We start from the raw sequence: 22,608 nt of genomic DNA, 5'->3' as shown, positions 1-22,608 counted from the left end.
TACTTGAAGAGGTGCCGAAAGACAAACAATAAACAAAAACACATGTATGCCACCACAGCTACCCAAATAATATATGCCCAAAACTGGAAAGAGGAGCTGACCCCCATTTTGTGTACCCAGTGAGTGGTGTTCAGCCTCCTCTTCTGGGGGTTATGCTTCCTCAAAACAATCAGACCTAACTCTGGGGGAGCAGTGTTCATTTTTTGCCACCCAAGGTACTAGCACCGAGTACTTTTTAGCAGTTTTGGTTGATAATGAGAACTTTGCCCCTGCCCTCACATGTAACCTAGCTAGAATAATCCATGCCTTAGTAACCTCCCTTTTAGTTTACTGCAAGGTGCTGTATGTGGGACTGCCTCTGAACTCTCCAGGAACTTCTGTTGGTGTGCAAAACAAAGTCTGCTCCTGTAACAGGACTGTGGTCTGATCCAGCAAGGGTCCACTTTATGTTCTTATTGCTTCCTGTGCAAAAAACAGAGACCCAGTTCTCTTTTCTTTCCTCCCCTGATGTGCCCTGATGGATGTTATCCACATGGGCAAACATGAGATGCAGGAAGACGTGGCTGCTGTGCCATTGTTTCTGACAGCTCCATTCTCAATCAACTGACCCTACCAGACCTGCCAAGACAGGCCTCTGCCATGGAAATCCTCTTCAGAAGCGAATCTCATAACACTAGAAGAGTCTGCTGGATCATGCCAATGGCTGATCTGGCGCAGCATCCTGTTCTCAGTGTGGTCGACGAGATGCCTGTAGGAAACCTGCAAGCAGGACCTGAGCACAAGAGCGCTCTCCTCCCCTGGTTTCCTGCAACCTCTCCCTTCCTGAGACAGGGTGCTTGAGCCACCGACTAAAGGATGTCATCACTGGGAGGGGTGAGGTTGAATTGGAACCCGGATTGACAATCTGACTCTGATGCGGCAGCACGTACTCTAAAGTATGTAGGTAGAACTTGGCCTAGGGCACTACTTCAATTCAGATTATAAATCATAGTTGGAAGGGACCCAGAGGGTAATCTAGTCCAGCCCTCTGCAATGCAGGAATCTCAACAAAATCCTACATGACAGGTGGCCATCCAACCTCTGCTTAAAAGCCTCCAAGGGAAGAACACCACCTCTCATGTCTGTTAAACGGCTCTCACAGAAAGGTAATTCCTACAGGATTTCATGTTTTGTAACTTGAATGCATTGGTTCAGACTCTATAGTCTCTGAAGGAGAAAACAAGCTTGCTCCATCCTCCATGTGAGAGTCTTTTAGATAATTGAAGATAGTATCATACAAAGGCCAAGCAGTTCCATCTCCATGGGAAGGAAAGAAGGGAATAGAAAAAAGACTGGCAGCTAGCTGCCTGCTGCACTCTGGCTTGTGCTTCTCTGCAAGGATACAACACCTGGAGGGAACCTCACTAGGCAAAAAGGTCCACGCAGAAGCCTTCTATTAGAATTTAGAGGGATGCTCCAGTAGATCCTCCATCCAAGACAACACCAACTACTCACTTAAGGAGCGGAGCAATTCTGCCCTTTGCTGAAGTCCAAATTGCCTACTGCATCTGTAGCCAGCCTATTTGTGCTGGCTTCCTAAAGAATGCATTAGGGATTCTACAGACAGCAACTGAATAAAGCTCTTAGCCATGCTCAGGGGCTAGGGAATCCTCTGTTGAAGTGAACTGCACCACTGCAGCTCTAGCATTCAGTTTAATAACTCTCCAATGCACTTTACACTTGCTTGTATCTTTATTCAGGAGGAATGCTTTCTTGCCAAAGCCACCAGAAGTGGAGAAACAGAACCAAGAGAGACAATCCAGAGAAACAAGAGGTGAGAATAAAGCAAAGAAAGCGAAAAACCATCAAACAGGAGCAGAGAAGGTAGGAGAAACCACTATCCCATACTAGGAAGGGAAGGAAATTGATGTGGCAGTAGGGGACTGGCTATATAGTTGCTTGGGCATAGGATCCTGACCCATTTCTTTTACTGGAGTTCTGCTGGCACACTTGCAGTCTTCCTAAATCTTTCTTATTTGTTAATCCCCAGATGGATATATTCCCATAACACAACCCCAATTATGTGATAAGAGCTCAAATAACTTGGTTAGTGTTGTCAACAGGACTGCTGGTGTCATGGGAACTAGGGCAGTAGGTGCCATTTTTTGCATCCATCCATCCATCCTTTTCTCAATACTTCAGAGCAGGACCAAAGGTATTTTATCTATTTGTTATCATCAGCAAACAGGTAGTTAGACATTGTCACTTATTCTTTGCCACAAATCAACTTTCCCCGCTGAGAAACAAAATTTGGTTTAGGCTTTATTTCTTCTTGAAAGAAGCCTGGACTGGCATCTATAATCAAAATCTTCAAAAAAAACTATACAAAGACATTATCTTACAAAATATACAGGAAAGTTTTGCCAAAAATGAGAAACAGTACAAAGTAGGCAGATATAACAGTGTAAAATCACATTAACACTTCCTCAACTGCTCCACAGGACAGGTGTGGGTTTTTGACTACACAAATTTAATAGCATGACACATAAATTTACACTATATACAAAAATGTATAAAGATCCAGCACCCCCTTTTAATCTAGTTATGGTTCTTCCAACATGAAGCTGTGGTGCTTTGTGTTTTATGATCCACAAAGAGAAGCATTACACGCTGGAATTAATGGAAATCCTGTAACTAGAAGTAGTTAACCTCAAGCCATAACTAAAGTAACTGCAATGCCTCCAAGGTCATAAGGTTTTTAACAGTCTGTTTGGGGAAAAATAGGGTGAGATGTTTCATGCTTTTCTGCTTCCAAGATGGACGGTGCTTATTCCATTTCAGTGAATCGAGCAAACATAGCTTTCCGTACTGCATCTTTGTAAGAGTCTGCTGTAGAGACACCGTAAGAACTACCTTTTGCTCCTAGCCCAGCTCCCCTCATTCTCACTTGAGCCTGCAAAGAAACACAGGTATTTTAGTAGCAGCAAAACAAACATGACCACAGAAGTTACGTTTCATTCATCACAAGTCTCAATGGGAGAACACCCCACCTCTGAAAAATAATTTAAACTCACTTTTTAGCCAAACAAGTATGATCCACCCCCCCCCAAAAAAATATTCCTCAGGTATGCTGTCCCAATTCAGCAACCTTTTTTGGGGCCAGTGGGCACATTTGGAAAGTGCCATGAGTGTTATTCAGAAAACATCTGCCGTGGTTAACACAAAATGGCTGTCACATCCATAAAAGCAGAAAGAAACAGGAGCACAAAATGGTGTGAGCAAGTGTGTCCCCCAATGGGAAAAGGTCACCTAAATCTGTCACTGCCACACTTGTTCTGAGCATCTCTCCTCCATTCAAGAGAGATGGAAGCGTGGGCATGTTTAAGATTGTGTACTTAAGTGTAATTCAGATTTTTAAACCACTTTTCAACTATCTAGGATGATAACCATATACAACTCCTCCCTGCTTACCTCAATGGGGGCTGTGATACCTTGACATTTCCTTCCTAATCCTGAACCTTCCCTCCAGCCCATAGCTTGAAGCATTTTGTTGCCAATATTACTATGGTCAATGCCATCTTTTGTGGGCTGTTCATAATTCCTAAAAAACAAACACACAGTTAAACTAAGGAAAATTTAGAGAATTTAATTTAAATGTAAAATGGTAAAGTATTTCAAATACATACACAGTGCCTGCATCAAACACTTTTTTCCGCTTTGGCTCTGGTGGCTCTGGTATGCCGTATTTCTCACGTCTTTCAGCTGCTCTGTCTCTGTATTTCATCTGAAATTATATCAATTTCATCAACTTCTGAACTCATTGTCAACCCCAGCACATACTCTAGTACCCTTCTGCTTCTAAGTAGCAAAACAATGTGGCATCTATTGATGTAGGCAGCACAGAATGCAAGAGAGTCAAGTACAATACCCAAACAGTGGAGAAAAAGAGAAAGAACGGGTGCACATCATACAGACTGATCCCACTCTATTGCTACTGGATTCAATTACTTTCAGAATTAAGAATTGTTGCCCATTTTTAACGCTGACAAAATAAAGGGGGCACAACAAAAAGTTCTGAACCAGATTGCAACAGTTAATACATAAAGTACATGAATGGCAATCATTCTGCAGATTTTGGTTACATAACTAGTTGATCTAAAATCTTTATTCCCCACCCCAAAAGACACATGTGAACGAGATGTATTTTTTTCTGTGTTGCAGAAAACTAGGACACTGGAAGCTCCTAAATGTCAGGGGTTGGCAAGATATATTCCTTCCCCTTGAGATTTTTTCAACTACCAAGTTTCAATCCAGGACTTCCCATATTTTAATTATTTCCTTTTTGAGAACCATAGTTTGCATTTCTATCATTCCAATTTATTTTTGAAAGCAATAGAATTAACCCAAATCTTGGGGATCGCAACAGAATGGTTGTGGAATGATTGCCTGGGGGCTGAATGAACACCTCAAAATCTATTGTCTTGTTTACATACCACTTACCTCTCTCTCACGCATTTCCAAGGCTTCGAGCTCTTGCTCTGATAGTCTCGATCTCCTGTAGATGTCCATGTTTTGCTTTATAGGAAAAAACAATCATCAAAATTGAATAATTGAGACTGGCACAGGAAGCTATTTTTTAAAAAAATATTTTCTGATTTAAGACTACCTCACGGTTTTATTCCTAACAAGCAATATCCATAAGTAATAAAACACTGCAAATGAGAAGCTCAATGCCACATACTATTTTGTGTATCTAAAAAGACAGACAAAATTTGTGCCCCCCCCAATCATGTGGGAGTGGGATACAACCCTGTGGGAAGTATCCCAACAGGAGACATAGACAGGCATAGTAATATTAAGAGTGCACTCCAGCTCACTACTGCCCCCCACCCCGCAAAGCCAGAGCCATTCTATCATCAACTACCCTGTGGAAAAAATACTAACATTTTTTTATGTTGATATTCCTTATTGTGCTTTTTAAAATGGAGTTTAGTATTACTTAGTAGGTGAGATATAAGTAACTATAATTAAGACAAGGTTCGAACTACAGAGGGGAAAAAAGAAACTCTCCACTTGTCTAGAATCCTCCTGACCACTTTCCATGCTTCCACCCCCGCGCCAAGCCAAGAGAACAAGTTGATATTCAGTTATTTTGGGTGGCAACTATAAAATTCTGCAATATTGAGTTTATTGTTTGAAGAAGTTGATTACCTTATGAAGATCAGAGAGCTGTTGGTGCCTGACTAGAGCTTCTTTATTTGGAAACTGTCTTCTACATAACAAACAGGCCATTTTTTTCCAGTCTGTTAGTTTTTCTTCTTCATTTTCCAGCCTTTCCAAGAAATCCTCTTCATTATCACTGTCTCCACTATAAGCAGCCACCAATCCACGCTGGAAGAGGAGTAATGTCATTTTAGCCCAATAAATACAAGCTGCCAAGTTCTATCACACTAAAGGGCAGGTGATAGACAGTAGATTGTTATGGGCTCTACCAGGCTACTAGAGGGTTGATATAGGAAACCTCAGGCCACTGCTGTTCTACAGCTCAACATGCCTGACAAAGAGGCACCCTATGAACATGTAAATTGCATTTGTTTCCCTGACAAGATTAGAACTCTACTGAATGTCCCATATCCCATAACTCTCAGGTGTTGCTTTACTTCCTTTTTAGAAGGAACACCCTAAAAAGAAAGGAGTTACTGTAAAGATCAGTTTCCCAGCTAAGACCAACAAAGTTTCATCACAATGGCCAACAGCCCTTTTGCAACTCCAGAGATTAAAAGCGTCCCAAAATACTCCTTCCTATTTTCAGTACCTGTCTGCAAACTTCTAAATTATTGCATAAAGGACACAGAAGCCTAATTAATTAACATGTTTAGCTGAAATAAGACTGACCACTAAATATAAGCTTGCAAAAAAAAAATCGATTCTGATTCTTGCTCCATCACAAAAAGAACACGTGTTTCACAGCTCAAAGAAAGCACTCGCCAAAACTTATTTATGAATTAGGCATGTTAACAAAAAACTTAAACAACACTAATGTCAGTGCAAGTTTCTATTCACTCACTTTCAGTGGGTTATCATCTTCACCACCATTCTTTATAACTTCTGTTATTATCTGCTGTCTCTCAGACAAGGTACCCTGAAGAAAGAAAGAACTGTTAAGCCCCAAAACTGTATACAATATCCTTTTAAGATATTAAATCCTACCAACCTTTACCTTTTTCTCAAACAGAGCAAAGCCAGCATCAGCTGCTGCAGATTCTCGTCTTTCTTCCTCCCTTGCATTCAGAGGCTGAAAGCTATTCTTGAAGTTCTCCTTCTGTTTGTTTAGACTCTTAGCCCAACGTTCCATGTCTTTAGCAATCTAAATAGGAAAACATTGACATAAATTAAGTCTATACCAATAAAACAAATCTAATTTAGTATCTGCATACAATACCACATTTTCCGCACCTACAGATTTCAGGTTATTCACATGCAACTCAATTTTGTCAAATGAGTTATCAAACTAGTGTGTAAAGACATGTATTTGAAAATCTTTACATAACCAAGGTGTTTAGTTCGTCATTTAAAGGTTATATTACTAAATTGCCTAGGTTCACGAGAGGTGTCATCCTGTTAAGTGATTTGAGCATATTGGGACCCACTGATAGTGTAAACATGTAACCACACCTGCCTGCTTATGGTGCCAAATACTTTTAAGCTATCCAGTTTTTCACTTAATAATGTTAATAAGACATGCAATTTTCATTACGTGATTGAAGTAAAAAGAGTGTTTTGTGTTCAAACATGCAAACTTTGATTTTATCAATTAAAGCTGTCATTCTGATCATCACCTGCTGAGCTGTTTTACTCTTGGGCTTCTCTTTCTTCTCTTTCCCTTCTTTTGTGGAAGATGCATTATTCTGATGGTAAGATGTACCCTCTGCTGCAGGCATGTAGGTCTCTTTCTCACCATCCCAGTAAAGATACTGCTGTGTTATCGCATTGTAGTAATACTGGGGGGGGGGGGGAATCCATATCAATTAATATCCTATACATCAAGTTACCTTTCAAAAAAATAAATTTCCTCATATGCAACTCGTGTAGAGACAGATACCAAAACCAAGAACAAGTTCGAGTTAAATTTGGATTGTTATGGGTTCACATTATTAATCGACAGATTAACTCCCTATGCAGCCTGATTTTCTGAAATATTGTCTGTGCAAACATTGTTTCAGATAAAATAAAAAAACTCCTTCCAGTAGCACCTTAGAGACCAACTAAGTTTGTTATTGGTATGAGCTTTCATGTGCCTGCACACTTCTTCAGATTGTGTCAGATAATACCAAAGATTTGAAAGAGATACCAATCAAATGGCTATATGGCAGCCTGTGAACAGCACATGCATGAATGCACATGTCACTACTGCAAATTAATACCAAGTTGGACAATTGGTACTTCTACCACAGTACTCTCCACTGACAGTAACTGTTCAAGGCCTGGGAAACAGATTACTCTGACACTCTGTTTCCAAAAGGTATGCACGATTTGGCACAGGTTATGACCCCATGTTATTTTTAGTTAAAAAGAGCTGCGAGCACTGTTTACCTGGGAGTTTGGATCATAATAGAGCCCCGTTACAGGATCATAATAGAAACCTGATGATTCATCATATTGGTATGTAGAAGTATCTGGAACAGCTGAAAATTTAGAAATGTGAGCTATTATTAGCTGCGTGTGTTATATCACCATTACTTAGTAGATGTCAAGAAAACCACAAATCGCAACAGTAAATATGATAAAGCAGCAGTTGTCTGGCCAACTTGCTCATAATGAACTAGTCTCGATCAACCCTAGGTCTGAGACACCCACAGGTATCATCTGGAATCCTGCTCATAGCAATTCTGATAATCGTTCTCAACTCCCTTTACCTGTTTTCTGTATCACTCATTTCCTTCCAGCAGTGCCTTTGCCCTTTCATTTTGCCTCCCAACCCCCAAAGGTCTTGGATATTCTCACTTCAGGAAAACACTACAGCCGATTAAAAACAAGTTCATCCTACCCACATGGTTACTTTTGTCCTAAAAATGAGCACTATCAATACATATGAGTGTAAACTGCTGTCTATTTCCATTGATCATTGGAAGGGAAGTTTGCTTACCATACTTGGTGCCAGGGACCACGCCAGTTGAAGATGCTGATGGCACCTGCGCACTAGTGCCTGGCTGTGCTACTTGAGTCTAGGGGGGGGGGGGGAGAGACAATTTAAAAATAGGATCTTTAAAAGTTGCAACTGTTCAGTAACTTAACATAAAAGAACTTAACACTCAGTCCCCCTCAACCTGGTGCCCTCCAGATGGTTTTTTAACTACAATTCCCACCAGCCAAATCAGCATGGCCAAAAGCAGTTAACTGAAGCTGAGGTTCAAAACATCTGGAGTTCACTAGATCTTGAAGGCTGCCTTAAATGAACCTATTCAGTATACTACATACAGGTCAATACTTCCAAAATGGAGTTTATACATGCAAGCTTTACTAAGCCACACCAATATCTTTCAGCCAAATGTACCTTCCAAATTATTATAAGATAAAATCTCACTCCAACAGAATACAGATTATATTTACCGGAGAATCGGGAGAGCTGTTCTGTTGATTATATAACTGAGGACTCTGGGAAACAACAGCTGCTGTAGTAGCACTTGTCACTGGAGTACCTGGCAATAGAGTTATTAAAAGTTCAGCAAAGCAATCTGAAAAACTACAATAGCACTTTGTTACTCAACTAGAGCAGGCATGGCCAAACTTGGCCCTCCAGCTGTTTTGGGACTACAACTCCCATCATTCCTAGGTAACAGGACCAGTGGTCAGGGATGATGGGAATTGTAGTCCCAAAACAGTTGGAGGGCCAAGTTTGGCCATGCCTGAACTAGAGCATTTAGATTTTCTAGACTGTTCAAATGCACAAACTCATTGTTTACCCTTGTATGCCACTCTACTGAATGCAGAGACCAGCACTGAGTATTCCACACAGCTCTTGCACAGGAAAATGGGTAAGTAGAATTTTACCACAGTAATAGGAAGAGGAAACTGTTACCTGATATTGTAGCTGTATCTGTGTCCAATGTTCCTGCTTGATTCTGGTAAAACTGCTGATAATCCTGTGAACACTATGCAAAGAATTAAGACAAAATTACTTGTGTGGTACATAATATAAATACACAGGCTTGGCTCTTAACAGAAATAAATGTATACAAGAAAAGTCCTGGAAGTCATGCTCCCTGCCCTGTGGAATTTTTTCCACCCAGCTTTGGGAGGGCGGGCCTTGACTGACTCCAGCTACAAAAAGCTGAGGCTGCTGAAGAGGTTGGAGACCATTTTGGTTCTCTCTTTAGTGCAGACCCAGGGTCATCAGGCCTGAGCTGCTACAGCTACCACCCACCATGAACCACCCTTGGCAGGATGCGTTCTATGCTTAAGATATTCTCTTGTTAATTATGCTGTTTTAAATGTGCATTTTACATTTGACTTCCTTTAGCAATGTTTTCTTACAAAACGTTTAAGATATTTTTGTTGCATTAAATTTGCATTCTGTGGTTTACTGCCTTTGTAATGTTTTATTTTGAAATCTTCAGTTTCCTGTTATGTTGTTTTGAATGTATACTTTGACTTTCTTCAGTAATGTTTGATTCTGGATTGTTTTATTTGATGTTTTAATGTGTTGTAAACAGCTTTTGAGATTCCCCCTCGTTTAAAATATAAAGTGGTATAGAAAAGAAATGCATAATAATGATGATGTTTTCTGCCTCCTGGAGGGTTGGGGAATCTTATAGATGATCCTGTCTAAGGTTCAGCTTAACTGAAAAAAAAAACAAAAAAAAAAACCACCGGGGAAGAGCCCAATCCGATTCTGGGATGATTCATTATCCTCCCAGAAGCTCATTGCCCCCCATTTCATAGCCCTGGATGGGCTTTTTGGAGTGGGTGGGAAAAGAGAGGAAACTTTCTGACAACTTATTTCCGTTCACTTGTGAACCTAAGATAATATTAGTCATACGTACCTGAGTGTACTGGGTATAGCCATCCTGTCCCAGCTGGAGGTAGTTGAATTCAACTGCTCCACCTTCTCCACTTTGAGGCTATAAATTAAAGGATATGGTAAAGTAAATAAACCAAACCAAACCAAACACAAAGGCTGTTTAGATGGCTCTTAAAGTGATGGAATAAGGCAAGGTCATTTACAACAATCAATTTTAGACTCAGATCCCCTACCTGGGTTGATGACCACTGGGCTGCAGCAATGGCTGTACTAGCAACAGAGAAAGCACTGACACGATTACCATCTGGGAGAAGCAAATCCCTAAAAACAAGAAAAACATCTAAGAACATTTCACAGGCAACCTGCTATCATAAAAAGCTTCAAAACACCTTTTCATTTCTGTTTTATCACTGACATTTGCAAATATAGCAGCAATACCAATTTCCAATTATTTACCATTTGGAGAAAATTTGACATACGAAAATATGAAAAAACAGCAGTTAATGAAACTCACTTCCTGGCACTCTTGGCAAAATCCACACCAATTGTTTTGCCATCTATTTTAAGAGGTGGCTGAAGACTCTGCAAAATTTGCAACAGCTGAGAAGCATCCTAGAAAGAAATTACAGTTATTGGACAAAGCTCAAATTAAAACACAAAATTATTGCTCAGAAGGGCACTGAGCTAGGCAGGCACATCACGTGGGCTGCATACCTTTTTTTTGTCCTATTATGAGTATTAATGGCCTGATACAACACCTCTGACTGATAAAATGACCAAACGCTGTACCCTTCTCACCACATTTAAGAAGTGTTTTGCCCACTCATCTAGTACTATGTAAGCCATAAATGTGGTACTTCAATAAGATGATCCTCCAAAAGTTGCTTTAATTCCACTACCTCTACAAAGCTAGAGAAGGTGCAGTTGCTCAAGATGCTGCACATCTCACTGAACTGGAATACTTTTACTTTTTTCCAGTGACCATATACGAAATTCAGTATCAAAGTGAAATAAAGTATGTTCTCACCATTGCTGAAGACAATTGTACAAAAGCAAAGCCTCTATTCTGTTGGGTCTGTTTGTCTTTAATAAGTCGAATGTTATTTACTGCCAGTGAAGCATATGGTGATAGCGCTGTCATGATCGATTCCACTACTGTGTGAGGGGCTATGTTTCTGAGAATAAGAGCTAGGAGAACAAATAACAAGTTATTACAAGATGCTCCATATATTACCCTTTAAGTGTAAGAACACACCAAATTCATAAATTAAAAAATATTGTATTAATATTTTGTAATAACACCTAAGGTATATGAATATAACCTAGTCATTTATATGTTACACTCACTATCACAGGAATACATTAGTAAAATGTAGTTTTAAATATGAGTACAAGCAACCCCTGATTTATGTGGGAGTTGTGTTCTGGGTTATTGTACACAATGGTGGAGTGTGTATAAGCTTGCCCCACCCCCTCTTTTCTAGCGATTTCTGGGGCGGGCGTGTGTCCCTTGGAATCACATAAATCGGTTGTTGCCTATATGTTAGAACTTCTTAATATAAATATAAAGCTAGATAGGAGGCCTTTCCTATATGTACTAAGAATGGGGAGCAGGAAGAACCCAATAAAGAGAATAAAGTCTTATAGGAAATGACATGATTGCAGGGGAGGAAACAATGAGGGGGGGAGGGTTCTTGTCTACAGAAAGGGACCCAAAAAGGGGAGGGAGAGGCAGTGAGTGAAGGGAAAACATAGAGAAAACCAATTCTCAAAGTGCCAAAATGTTTTATTATGCTCAACATTTCATAATTAGAAAATTTATTTACCAAGAATAGCTTACAAAATCTGCAGCAAAGCTTTTTGAAATCTGAGAACATTTTGAAACTTGAGCCACCGATGAAAAAGAAAAAGAAGAGTAATGTACTAAGGAGGGGAAGCAGAGGAGTATGTGCTCTTAGAGTGGTGGTAGAGAAAGATCAGTTTAAAAAACATCAAAGAGAAAAACATGCTTGAAGACTGAGGAAGGCGGGGAAAAGAATGGGGTAAAGAAAGCCCTGCAACAGCTGTGAGGGCTAAATTTGGGTTTCAAGTGTCCTGAGCTAAAACGATATCAATACTTCTTATAAATCTCTGGGTTACTGTGCTTCAGCACCTTGGATTTCTGCCCTATGGTCTACTCTTCTGAAATGAAAATGAAAATACTGAATCAAATCTATGGGGATCTTGGCAGGAAATGGACTTTGTCTTGCAACACACACTTTGGCCGACCAATCCCACAGTATAACAGAAGACTTGAGACTTTACTCACTATCACAGTAGTAGTCTACAGACTGAACAGCCTCTGGACCTCCAGGTGGTACCTCCTGTTCTGAATCTTTATTGCAAATCAGAAAAAATAATTTTAATCATGCAGTAACTTAGGTTGTTACATCAAGACGCCTCTACTATGTCAGAGTAAGAATAACATGCATAACTTATAATTGTAAAATAAAAATATCTTTAGTTTAAGTTACTCAAATAGAACTTACCAAATTTATCTGCTCCACAACGGAAGCATTTTAGACGCCTCCTGAAGTTGTAAAGGCAGCACTAACAAACAAACAAATCCATTACATTTTTAGATCATTCAGCTGATGAAGCTTGCTGTAGCATACCACATCTATACCAATTAATTTAAAGTGAAACTGTTACCACATATAATCATAATCTGCAGCCTTCAGATACCAGTCTCAACAAACTTTATCCGTTCACACAAATAGCAATTCTGCAAGTAGCCTCTATAAAATAAACTAGCCTATCCTCTATAGCATTTTCTTGGCAATGCCCATCTTTCTATTGAAATATTACAGAATCACTGAATTTGGAGTAAACATTGTTCAGTGTTGAGAAGAGCTAGAGCTCACAGTTCCATCAGCTGCATGGGTCTATAGCCCTGGAACGTGCATTAAGAGCACAGAAGGGAAAACACACAGAATTTCTCATCGTTTTAGAACACTGTACCATCTCTACATGGAGCCAATAATCAGTGGCTTTTGCCTTTAAAGTTTGTTAACCTTTCTATTTTCTCATATTTATCTCCCGCTTTTCTTCCAATGTGGAACCCAGGGAAGTACACTAGTGGTTCCCAGAAAGGTCACCAAACCAGGCACTGAATACTAGACACAGACCTGCTTAGCTTCAGCAAGGAATGGCCTCACACACCTTCAGATCATTCCCTGGGTATGTATATTCTTGCTGAACTGTTTGTACTTGTTTGTGGCAAGCCTTATAATTTATTTAGATTTTGCTGTAATAACTCTGAATTTTAAATGTTACTAAAATTTAAGTCACTTCCATGGGTGTAGTCAATAATGATTAATGAAGTTAAAGAGCAACTAGGAAAGATATGAAACATTGCTTTACCTTGTTGCAAAGCCAGTCTTCAAATTTAGGCCTGGGATTACTGTAGTGCATTGCGATTTGTTTCCCTTGAATCAACAGTTTTTTCTGCAAAAAAAGCACATTTAGTTATTCCTGTATCACGGCACAGATGTCCATTTTCCCATGGCAGAGCACACTTCGGAGGATTCAGTGCTCATGAATTAAATGGACAACATATGGGGAGGACGTAGAGAACCAACCACCGCCTCCTACACTCTGCCCATTCAATCCTGCAGGACACGGGCAGTAAGAAAATGGGATGTGCAGTAAAAGTAAACGAAATCAGGGAGTGTTGATCAAGCTGCCAAAACTAAGCGCTGACATGGAACCAGGAAATGTCTCAAAGGAGACCGAGTCCTACTGGCATAGCAACACGCTTTTAAAAATATTGTCAAGTGATTGCTTCACTTCTTTCCCAACTCCAAACACCCTAGAAATTTAAAACTTCAAAACAAATGGATTGTTTTCAGTTGCTTTCTTCATGAAGCGCCCCTTGAAAGTACAGTAATTTCTCCCAAGAGGACCCTGGTTAGCTTCCTGGAGGCTGAACAAAAGGTCATGAACTGAACACACGTTCAGTATGAATTTTTTTTGACTAATTCATCGGTTCACATAAAAGCTTGTGTAAGAAATTTGCATTCTTCAGATAGTAGCTTTCTTCAAATAACTACAATGCTACTGAAATTTCACAATAGGGTACCAGTTCATTTTGCTCTCAGTGCCCCTTCAAAGTTAGATTGACGCTATAACGATTAGCTGCTTAAACGTATACGAAGAAGCCAAGTTTCTCAACTTAAACTTTATTGATTCCTACATATACATAGTTCCCCTATCCCTCCCCTAATTTCTGTAAGCCATTAACAGCTATTCATTCAGAGAGATGCACCTTTAAGTACGTCAAGATGTGTATGTTAAACCTAATTTTTAGCTAAAATATTACGTCAGAAAATAAAGTTCTAAATATAAATGGCATGAAGAAACTTATAGGGTGCAGATTTCATCCTTTTATTGCTAGAGTAGGCAAGTAAGGGGAAGGTTGAAGGACCCAGAACAAACTGGGTTATGCACACACAAGTTGCTGGCATATTTACACTAAATCATGTTTGTCTGACAGTTAGCAACAGGGCCACTGGGGAGACTTGACTACTTTTCCCTAATGCTAGAGGATGTGTGGTTATTTTTTGGAGTGAATTTGAAATTTATTCAGTAAGATGAATACTGATATAGCTTTGTATATGTTAAAAATTGTGCAGAGTTTACAAGTAAATCCAGTTAATGTTAATTCAGGCACCCATCTGCGCCACCAATGCATGCTATGAACACCATAAAAGTCATTTAATGCATGCAAGGATTAGGTACTCTTTCAGCTTAAGTGTTGTGGTGGTTGCCCATGATTTGAAGTCCAGAGAAATACATATTATACTCCTGGTTATTGGATGTCAGAAGTGGAAAAATTCAGCAAAAGATGCATTTTCAATCTTGTTTTTAAGCCACAATAATTGTATTTCTGCTCTTTATAGATTTTTAATATCTCCACCAGCTGCATAGGTCTAGCTTAACAGCAATTCAGTGGGAGAGAGGTTTTGCTATGAAAAACTGAAGTATTAGTAATCCAGAAGCATACCAATGCACTGGAAATAAGCAGGGAGATATTTCACTATTATTTTAATTACAATTTTTTGTTGATTACATTAGTAATACTCCACAATGTTCCACTTTCATTTGTTAAGTAATATTGAAAAGGCATATGCGTTACTATAAAAGTGCAGCTGCAGTTTAATAGACTGCCCTTTCACAGCTAGTGTTGGCATAAAGCACATACAGTATTACTGCATTCAGAAAAGCCTGTATGGTTTGAAACTTGAGAAGTTACTATGGAAATAATGTTTAGAGACCAAATCAGTCAGGTAAAATGCTACGTTATTATCAGAATAGTAATCTGCTGGTTTTATAACAGGCAGCTTGGCAAATCTACTGGGGCTCTCTAGCACTATAACACATTTTGAAAATTTTAACATATACAAAGCTTTTAATCTTTAGGAAGTCATGGTTTTGGAACAAACCACTCCTTCAGCCTTTCATTTATTCCTTTTTAAAAACTGTACAGACTTGTTCCATTTTCAGGAATAATCTAGACTTTGTGAGTGAAGCAACCTGATTGGCTTCCATCCAGCTGGTAGCATCTTGAAAGTGATAAAACTCCACGAAGGCGAAACCACGGCTTACACCTAGAGACAGCATTCAGATATAGACGGGATAGTTGTGTTAGTCAGTTCCTTTAAAACAGGTGAATCTCTCTCCAACTGCTTCATTACTTCATGACAAAGCAGTTTTATAAATGCGACGTCAACTCTGAATTTGCTTCTTGTTTTGCCATGGCAAGGAAACCAAGCTGCCTTAACACCTGAATGGGATCCATGTTTAAAGGTAACCATGCAATGAACTACTAAAGTTTAAAAACAAATTAACAGTAGGTGTTACTTACCATACCCTTTAATATATAAAAATCTGAAGGCTTCTTCCACTATCTATAGCCTTTCAAAAGGCTAAATTCCTTACCCATGGCAAACCTTTCATTCTGATTGTACTTGCAGGTGTGGGGAAAACGTTTTAGGCCTGGGGAAGAGGAAAGTACTGCCAAACAAATAGGTTAACATTCTCACCTGTCTTTCTCTTCATCAGCCTCACATCTGCAGGCCGAGGGCCTTCACAGGACTCAATGATCTCGCGAATCTGTATGCAAGTTTAATTTTTTAAAAAACTATTAATATTAAAAATCGAGTGCTTTTCAAGATTATATAAGCTGTTTCAGCATTTATTCTAATGCAATCCAAATATTCTAAAGACAATAGTTAAGTATTACTTACATCATAGTCTGTAACAGTGATAGGGAGCCCACGCAACATGATGGTCTTGCTTTCTTTCTCATCATTGTCATTTCGATAGTCATGCTCTCCATAGTCCCCATCAGAATGATATCCATCTTCTGATTTGTCACTATTACGCCGCTCGCGTTCACGCTCTCTCTGCCAAGTAAGCATGTGTTTTAGCAAGCTGACTCTATAGCAGTTTATCCATTAAAAAAAAATCAGGACTTGTGAAAATCATTCAATTCATATTCAAACAATCCTTTCTTTGCTTGAGAAACATGAGATACGTTTACTTTCTACAGTATCCAGAAAAAATATTGACCATACGAGCTCCATATAGTAAGTAAAGCTAGGAAGTGTACCATTTATTAACACAGGAAACAGCACAATACAAAAACACTCATTATGCCAGGGATAAGGAACCTGTAGCCCTCCAACAGTCGAGGTTCTCCAATCACCATCAGTCCCAGCCAGAATGGACAATGGTCAAGGATGATGGAAAATGCTAACCAAGAGTATTTGGAGGGCCACCTGTTTCCCATTTCTGCATAACAGTAACCAAAGTAAAAACATGTGTTGTTCAAAACTTTCCATGTACACAGAAATTACGCTCACCTCAGGACTGTCATAATCTCTACCATCATAATCTCTACCATCATAATCTCTGCCATCATAATCCCGACTATCGTAATCCCGGTAATCATCGTATCTGTCACTTCTGCGCTCCTCGCTAGATCTTTTATAATCAGAATCCCGTCGACGACTTCTGGAGTCCCGCTCATCACGATCATCTCTATCTATGATAGAGCCGTATCTTCCGCTCCGTTCAGTTCTGCTCACACTACACAAAGAGTTGGTCAAGTCAGACAGCTTGAAAAATGTAATTAATCAACAAAGCTTTTAACAGGGTCAGCAGGGTTATGCAAAAAACAATCAAATAAAGCCCCAAGTAGCCCCAACCACACTGGGACATCATAGTACAACGGCTTAAAAAGAAAGAGAAAGAGAGAGAAAGAGAGAGAGAGAGAGAGAGAGAGAGAGAAACACATGGCTATACAAGTAACTCCCAAATTATGTGGGGGCTACATTCTAAGTAATTGCACCTTAAAGTGAAATCACATATGCCATATTGGCCCAAATATAAGCCATACCTTTAAAATTCAAAGGGGGGGGGAGAGAGACAATACCCAAATATAAGCCACTCCCTTAAAATTCAGCAGGGACTCATACCTGTTCTGTTTTACCGTATGTCTGTTTCAGCAGAGATATCATAAAAGCCAAATTTTGTAAGGTTGCAAATTTAAGCCGCACTTAAACTTTTCATGGTTGGAAATTGGGGAAAAAGTGAGGCTTATATTCAGGCCAATACGGTATTTGAAACACCACTGAAAAAACCTGCAAACACCCCACCCCTTTTTGTGTTACTTCTGGGTTCAACGCAATGCACATGTGTGCAGTCACAAACATATCGGATGTGCCTAAAATGGTCACTGTCTGTAATTTGCATGTGATTCTCCCTTTTCATAAAGAGCTACCCAGGAATATATAAAGGTGGCCCAGGGTAATTTCAGGTACAACTTTGACTAATAAGAATTATTATGCACTTGTGACTTTATAGGGAGACATTCATTTTAAGAAATCCTAACAAATGTTAAATTGGGGAAAAAATCAAGTATTTTTTCCTGTGATTTTTACCTCTATAAAAAAAAAATCAAATTAATTGATGACTGACTAAGTAGCTATAGAAGACAGCATGAAAATTGCACTCTCTTTTTGCATGTATATAAAAAAGTAAATCTTGTAATTTGGCTGTTTTACACTTAACAAATAAAAGGTTACTTTAGGATTTTAGATTTCAGAGTTACAATCCCCAAACCAATTGCTAGGTAATAAGCTTTGGGGGAGACAGGACTTAAGAAAATGTGTACAGGATTGTGCTGTAAATTACTTAAGAAGACAACACAGTTGTAGAAATGATTGCTACATTAACTGCTTTTAAAATCTCAATAGCATTTCACCGGAAAACAAATTCCCTACCTGCCTTTTGGGATTTGTTTTTATAGTATTTGGGACACAGCTAGAATGCTAAAAAATTACTTAATATGCATCTTACTTAACATTTGTAAAGACAAAAAATAAGAAATCTATTTGTTAAAAAATGAACTCCAAAATCGTTAGCTTTCAGGGATGATTTAAATTTACAGGGATATATGTCCTTATTTACTGTTTACACTGATGTGGTAAAATATACAAATAGTTGGGTCCTAAGTATTGTACACTCTCTTGCTCAGGTTCTTGTACCTAACGTATTAGCTAATTTTTAGTTGTGTTAGTGTTGTGTATTTCTTTAATATGTTAAATACACAACTGTTTTTCTATGTTAATACATGCACAAAAGTGGTTCAAGTGCTTTATAAAAAACACTTTTATTTATTAAACACATTTTTACTCTTCCTTTCCATCAAAACAATCAAAGCAGCTTTTATTACTTTACCTGTGTAAAGTGAACACATACAGGGAAAGCATCAACACACAAGGACATCTGGCGAAAGGGGTTGTGCATTTAGGACCAGACTCAAAGATTACAGGTCCTCCCATCATCTTGTGACATATACTCTGAAGCAGGGATTGTATTCTAGGTTGCTTGGTTGCAGATTGAAAGCTAAGAATTTCAAGGTAGCTTTCTCTGAAATGCTACATATTCAATGTGCTAGACAGGCACAGGTGATTAATCTCAATGTATGGATATGACAAGTGATGACAGTAGGAGGGATTTAGATTTTTTTAGGCACTAGGGCAAGGGTCAGCAACCTAAGGCCCATGGGCCAGAAGCCCATGAAGCAGCCCATGGAGGTCGTTTGACCGGTCCATGAGCTGCCCCCGAACCGAGTTGCCCGCCCACGCACTAAACTACCACAGTGCGGTGACTCGCTTCCACGGCACTGAAAATCGCAGGGGGGTGCGGTCACGCGCACCCACAATCTGGCCCATGGAGGGATCTCCACAGGACTGATCCAGCCCAGGCAAGATAAACCTTGCTGACCCCTGCACTAAGGGACAAAAGAAAGTGTTTCTCCACAGGAGGCAGTGATTACCAACTGGGATGGCTTTAAAAAAGGATCAGCATAAATTCATAGAGGGCTATCTATGGCTACTGGCAGTGTGCTTTTTTCCATCCCTCATTGTCCATTTGCATTTCTTTTTGCCAAGTTTGTGTTCCTTTTTGTTCTGATTTGGATAGGACTTCTACTTATTTAAAGAAACCTTACTCCATATAATTATTTGACTTTGCTCATTAATTACATTGGCTTGATGGTACCCATTCTCACCTGCAATTTAGCTGAGCTTTTATTATTATAGTTTTGAACAACCCCCCAACCATTGTGACGTTTCTTCTTTTGAAGTCAAGTGTGACTATCTTAGCAATTGTTCACTTACATGTATGTTCAATTTGAAAGCATTATGGTCACTGTTTGTAGTCAATTCAATAACATTTACAAGTCACAAAAGGTGCTGGATGCCAAAGATCAAGTAGAGGGCTCACCACCCTTCTGTTCTTTTCCATGGCCAACTGTTCAAGGGCACTGTCATTTAGAGTAACTAGAAATTTTACTTCTTTGTTGTGAATGGATCTAGTGGTGAGCAGTGAGGCGACCAAATTTGCTGATCCCACCAAATCATTCAAGGTGTTAAGAACAAAAAGTATTGCAAGGTGCTCCAAAAGGATCCATCCAAAATGGGTAAATGGCTATTAAAATGGAAAATGCAATTCAACATAATCAAGTGTAAAATAAGGCACATTGGGGCAAAAAGTATCTCAACTTCACATGTGTTTATATAGGATCCAAACAGGTAGTAACCGACAGGGAAGAGGACCTTGGGGTAATAGTGAATAGTTTGATGAAAATGTGTGTTGTGCAGCAGCGGTGAAAATGCTGATTTTCATATTAAGGATCATTAGGAAAGTCACTGAAAATAAAGCTATTAATATCATAATATGGTTATACGAATCTTTGGTTTGACCATACACAGAATATGGAGTACAATTATGGCTTCTGTTTCTAAAAAGGATGTTGTAGAGCTGAAAAAGGGAGATTGAATATGATCATGGGGATGAAACAACCCCCTATGAGGAAAGGTTTCAACATGTGGGGCCTTTTAAATTTAAAAAGGGAAAGTAAGGGAGGATCTGATAAAGGTGTACCAAATTATGAATGATGTGCAGAAGGGGGATAGAGAAAATCATTTCTCACAGTACTTGGGATCATTCAGTGAAACTGAATGTGGGAAAATTCTGGACAATAAAAAATGTTTTTCCCACAGCATTTAAAACTATGGAATTCATTCCTACAAGATCTAATAAGGGCTATCTTGGAAGGCTTTAAAAAAAGATTTAAACAAATTCATGACACTGGAAGCAATATGCCTCTGAATACCAGTTGCCAAAGATCATATGTGGGCAGAGTGCTGCTAAAACCAAGTGCTGCTTGCAAGCTACCACAGGCATTTGGTGGCTACTGTAAAAACAAGATGCTGAACAAGATGGATATTTGGTGTGATCCAACGAGGTGCATGCAAGCTTCCTACACAATTTAGAACCCCGACTGTCCAGGTTTTTTATACTGTAGAGCAAATAGGCACTCTGCTTCAAAAAGGCAGAAGCAGGGGCTATTCAACTTGGGGCAGGGCTAAACAAGTGACCATGCAGCCGCCCTGGCCACACATGTTCCCATCATGCAAGTAACGCCTGAAGATTGCTAAAGAGATACATTTATATACCACAGATCTGGAACACATCAGGGAAAAAAGTGTTTTTCATATTTCATCAATCTACATCTCTGAAATTGCAGCCACCATTATGTAATACTTCAATATTTGCTTTTGCCTACCGTTTGTCAGAACCCATGGCTTGCCTTCAGTTCCTGCTTCTAGTGAATTGAGTTGTCTATTTAGAAGAAGAAGAAAAACAATCAATGCAGACACCGAACCGATCATTTTTAAAGCATAGTGCAGAAATGCAAGGCTCCAAAGTAAAGCCTACAAAAACCTGGTCAGGCACCCTAGTAATGAATGCCCCTCCAACAGCGTACTTTGAACTAAAAATTGGCTTTCAGTACCCTCGCTCCTAATGCTATGTCTGCAGCAAAAAAGAAAAACAGTAACAAGATAATCAGGGAATCGCTGTAAAAGGGTTACCTGCAGAGGTGTTAAAAGACATATTTAGAAATTCACAAAAAGTGACTCTTAAGGTACGCTTATGTTGGGAAGGAATAGAGAAGTCAGAAGCGGAATGGCCACGCTGGTCTTGGTTAAATTAAACCAGAAGAATCCTTTCTACAACGGGTGCCTCCCGCTGGGCATTGCAAGAGACTGGCTGACAGGGCGGCGTTTGATGGTGGCCGATATTCCGCAGCAGACAGAGAGAGAGAGAAACGCAGGACGCAAGCACACCTGCGGCGACCAACAATAGGGACCACAATAGCAATTATGCGGAGTTCGCCACTAAGGCAATGAAGGGGAGGCGGCGACTCGGAGGAAGGGACGGAAAGGCATTTAAAAAGACACCTAAAACTGAAGCTCCTTCCCACCGAAAAAGCATTTCCTAAGCTTTCCCCTGCTTCAGAAAGCGAACGGTTGGCACTCCAAACCGCCGCGCCCACCTCCGCGCCCCCCCCCCCCAAAAAACCGGGCTCCCTATGGCGCCTCTTCTCTCTCTCTCGCTCGCTCTTTGGCGCCTCTGAAGCTGTAGGAGGCTCCAGTTACGGCTTAAAAGTCTTATGAAGAGCAAAAAAAAAAAATTCTAATTCGTTATTCCCAAGTCAGACTAAGGACTCCTCCCGAGTTCTTCTCTACTGACTATATAGCCGTCTCCGCATCGGAAACCCGATTTTCAGTACCTACCGGGGAGGGGAAATGGGCCAAGGGCCGCCTCTGCCACCGCAACAGCTACAGCAGTAGCCACACCAGCTTCTGTCAAACACCACAAAATGGCGCTGAAGGGGAGCTCGCCGTCTTCTACCCACAATCCCTCGCGCTCCCCGCCTCCTCGCTCCTCCTCCTGGAAGCTTCCAGCGAGCCGCGAGCTCGAGAGGCAGCCTGGAGCTCCGCGCGGCCTGCTGGGTAGCGTCGGTGTGCTGGAGCCCAACCTTCGTTTATTGCGTTTCGCGGGGTGGGGGAGGGAGGGCGAAGAGCGGGATTGTGCCCAAAAATGTTCGTGATGGGACATCAGAGATGCGAAGCTAGACCCACCGCGGCAAGCTTGTCGCTCCCAAGTAGACCCATGACTCAAGCGTCTCCCGGGGTTTCCTCCCCGCCGGC

General features: G+C 40.1%; 1 protein-coding gene across 1 annotated transcript; it reads right to left on the bottom strand.

Annotated features, from left to right (window-relative positions):
- Window positions 1-2,288: 2,288 nt before the first annotated feature.
- RBM5 (RNA binding motif protein 5) lies at window positions 2,289-22,347 on the bottom strand. The gene is made up of 25 exons (XM_081851312.1): window positions 22,192-22,347; window positions 21,180-21,235; window positions 16,906-17,131; window positions 16,288-16,446; window positions 16,084-16,153; window positions 15,575-15,648; window positions 13,403-13,486; window positions 12,529-12,589; window positions 12,309-12,374; window positions 11,028-11,188; window positions 10,515-10,612; window positions 10,234-10,321; window positions 10,023-10,100; window positions 9,059-9,131; window positions 8,590-8,678; window positions 8,126-8,204; window positions 7,573-7,664; window positions 6,819-6,980; window positions 6,200-6,346; window positions 6,047-6,121; window positions 5,191-5,370; window positions 4,480-4,554; window positions 3,666-3,763; window positions 3,451-3,580; window positions 2,289-2,932 (listed from the first exon to the last, which is right to left on the bottom strand). The coding sequence occupies exons 2-25, from the start codon at window positions 21,194-21,196 to the stop codon at window positions 2,807-2,809; spliced, it is 2,508 nt and encodes an 835-aa protein (XP_081707438.1). The 5' UTR covers window positions 21,197-21,235; window positions 22,192-22,347; the 3' UTR covers window positions 2,289-2,806.
- Window positions 22,348-22,608: the final 261 nt, after the last annotated feature.

The sequence above is a fragment of the Podarcis erhardii genome (genome assembly GCF_964252035.2).
Source record: "Podarcis erhardii genome assembly, chromosome: 2".
NCBI classification, from domain to species: domain Eukaryota; kingdom Metazoa; phylum Chordata; class Lepidosauria; order Squamata; family Lacertidae; genus Podarcis; species Podarcis erhardii.
This window is presented reverse-complemented; position numbering and strand designations above follow the sequence as displayed.

Bases quoted from the DNA above. Each gene is read 5' to 3' on its own strand.
- RBM5 (XM_081851312.1), bottom strand. The intron at 13,487-15,574 runs GTTGCTTCACTC...CTTTTTTTGCAG, and splicing joins GCTGGATGGAAGCCAATCAG to AAAAAACTGTTGATTCAAGG. The intron at 10,322-10,514 runs GTGAGTTTCATT...TCTTGTTTTTAG, and splicing joins TTTGCCAAGAGTGCCAGGAA to GGATTTGCTTCTCCCAGATG.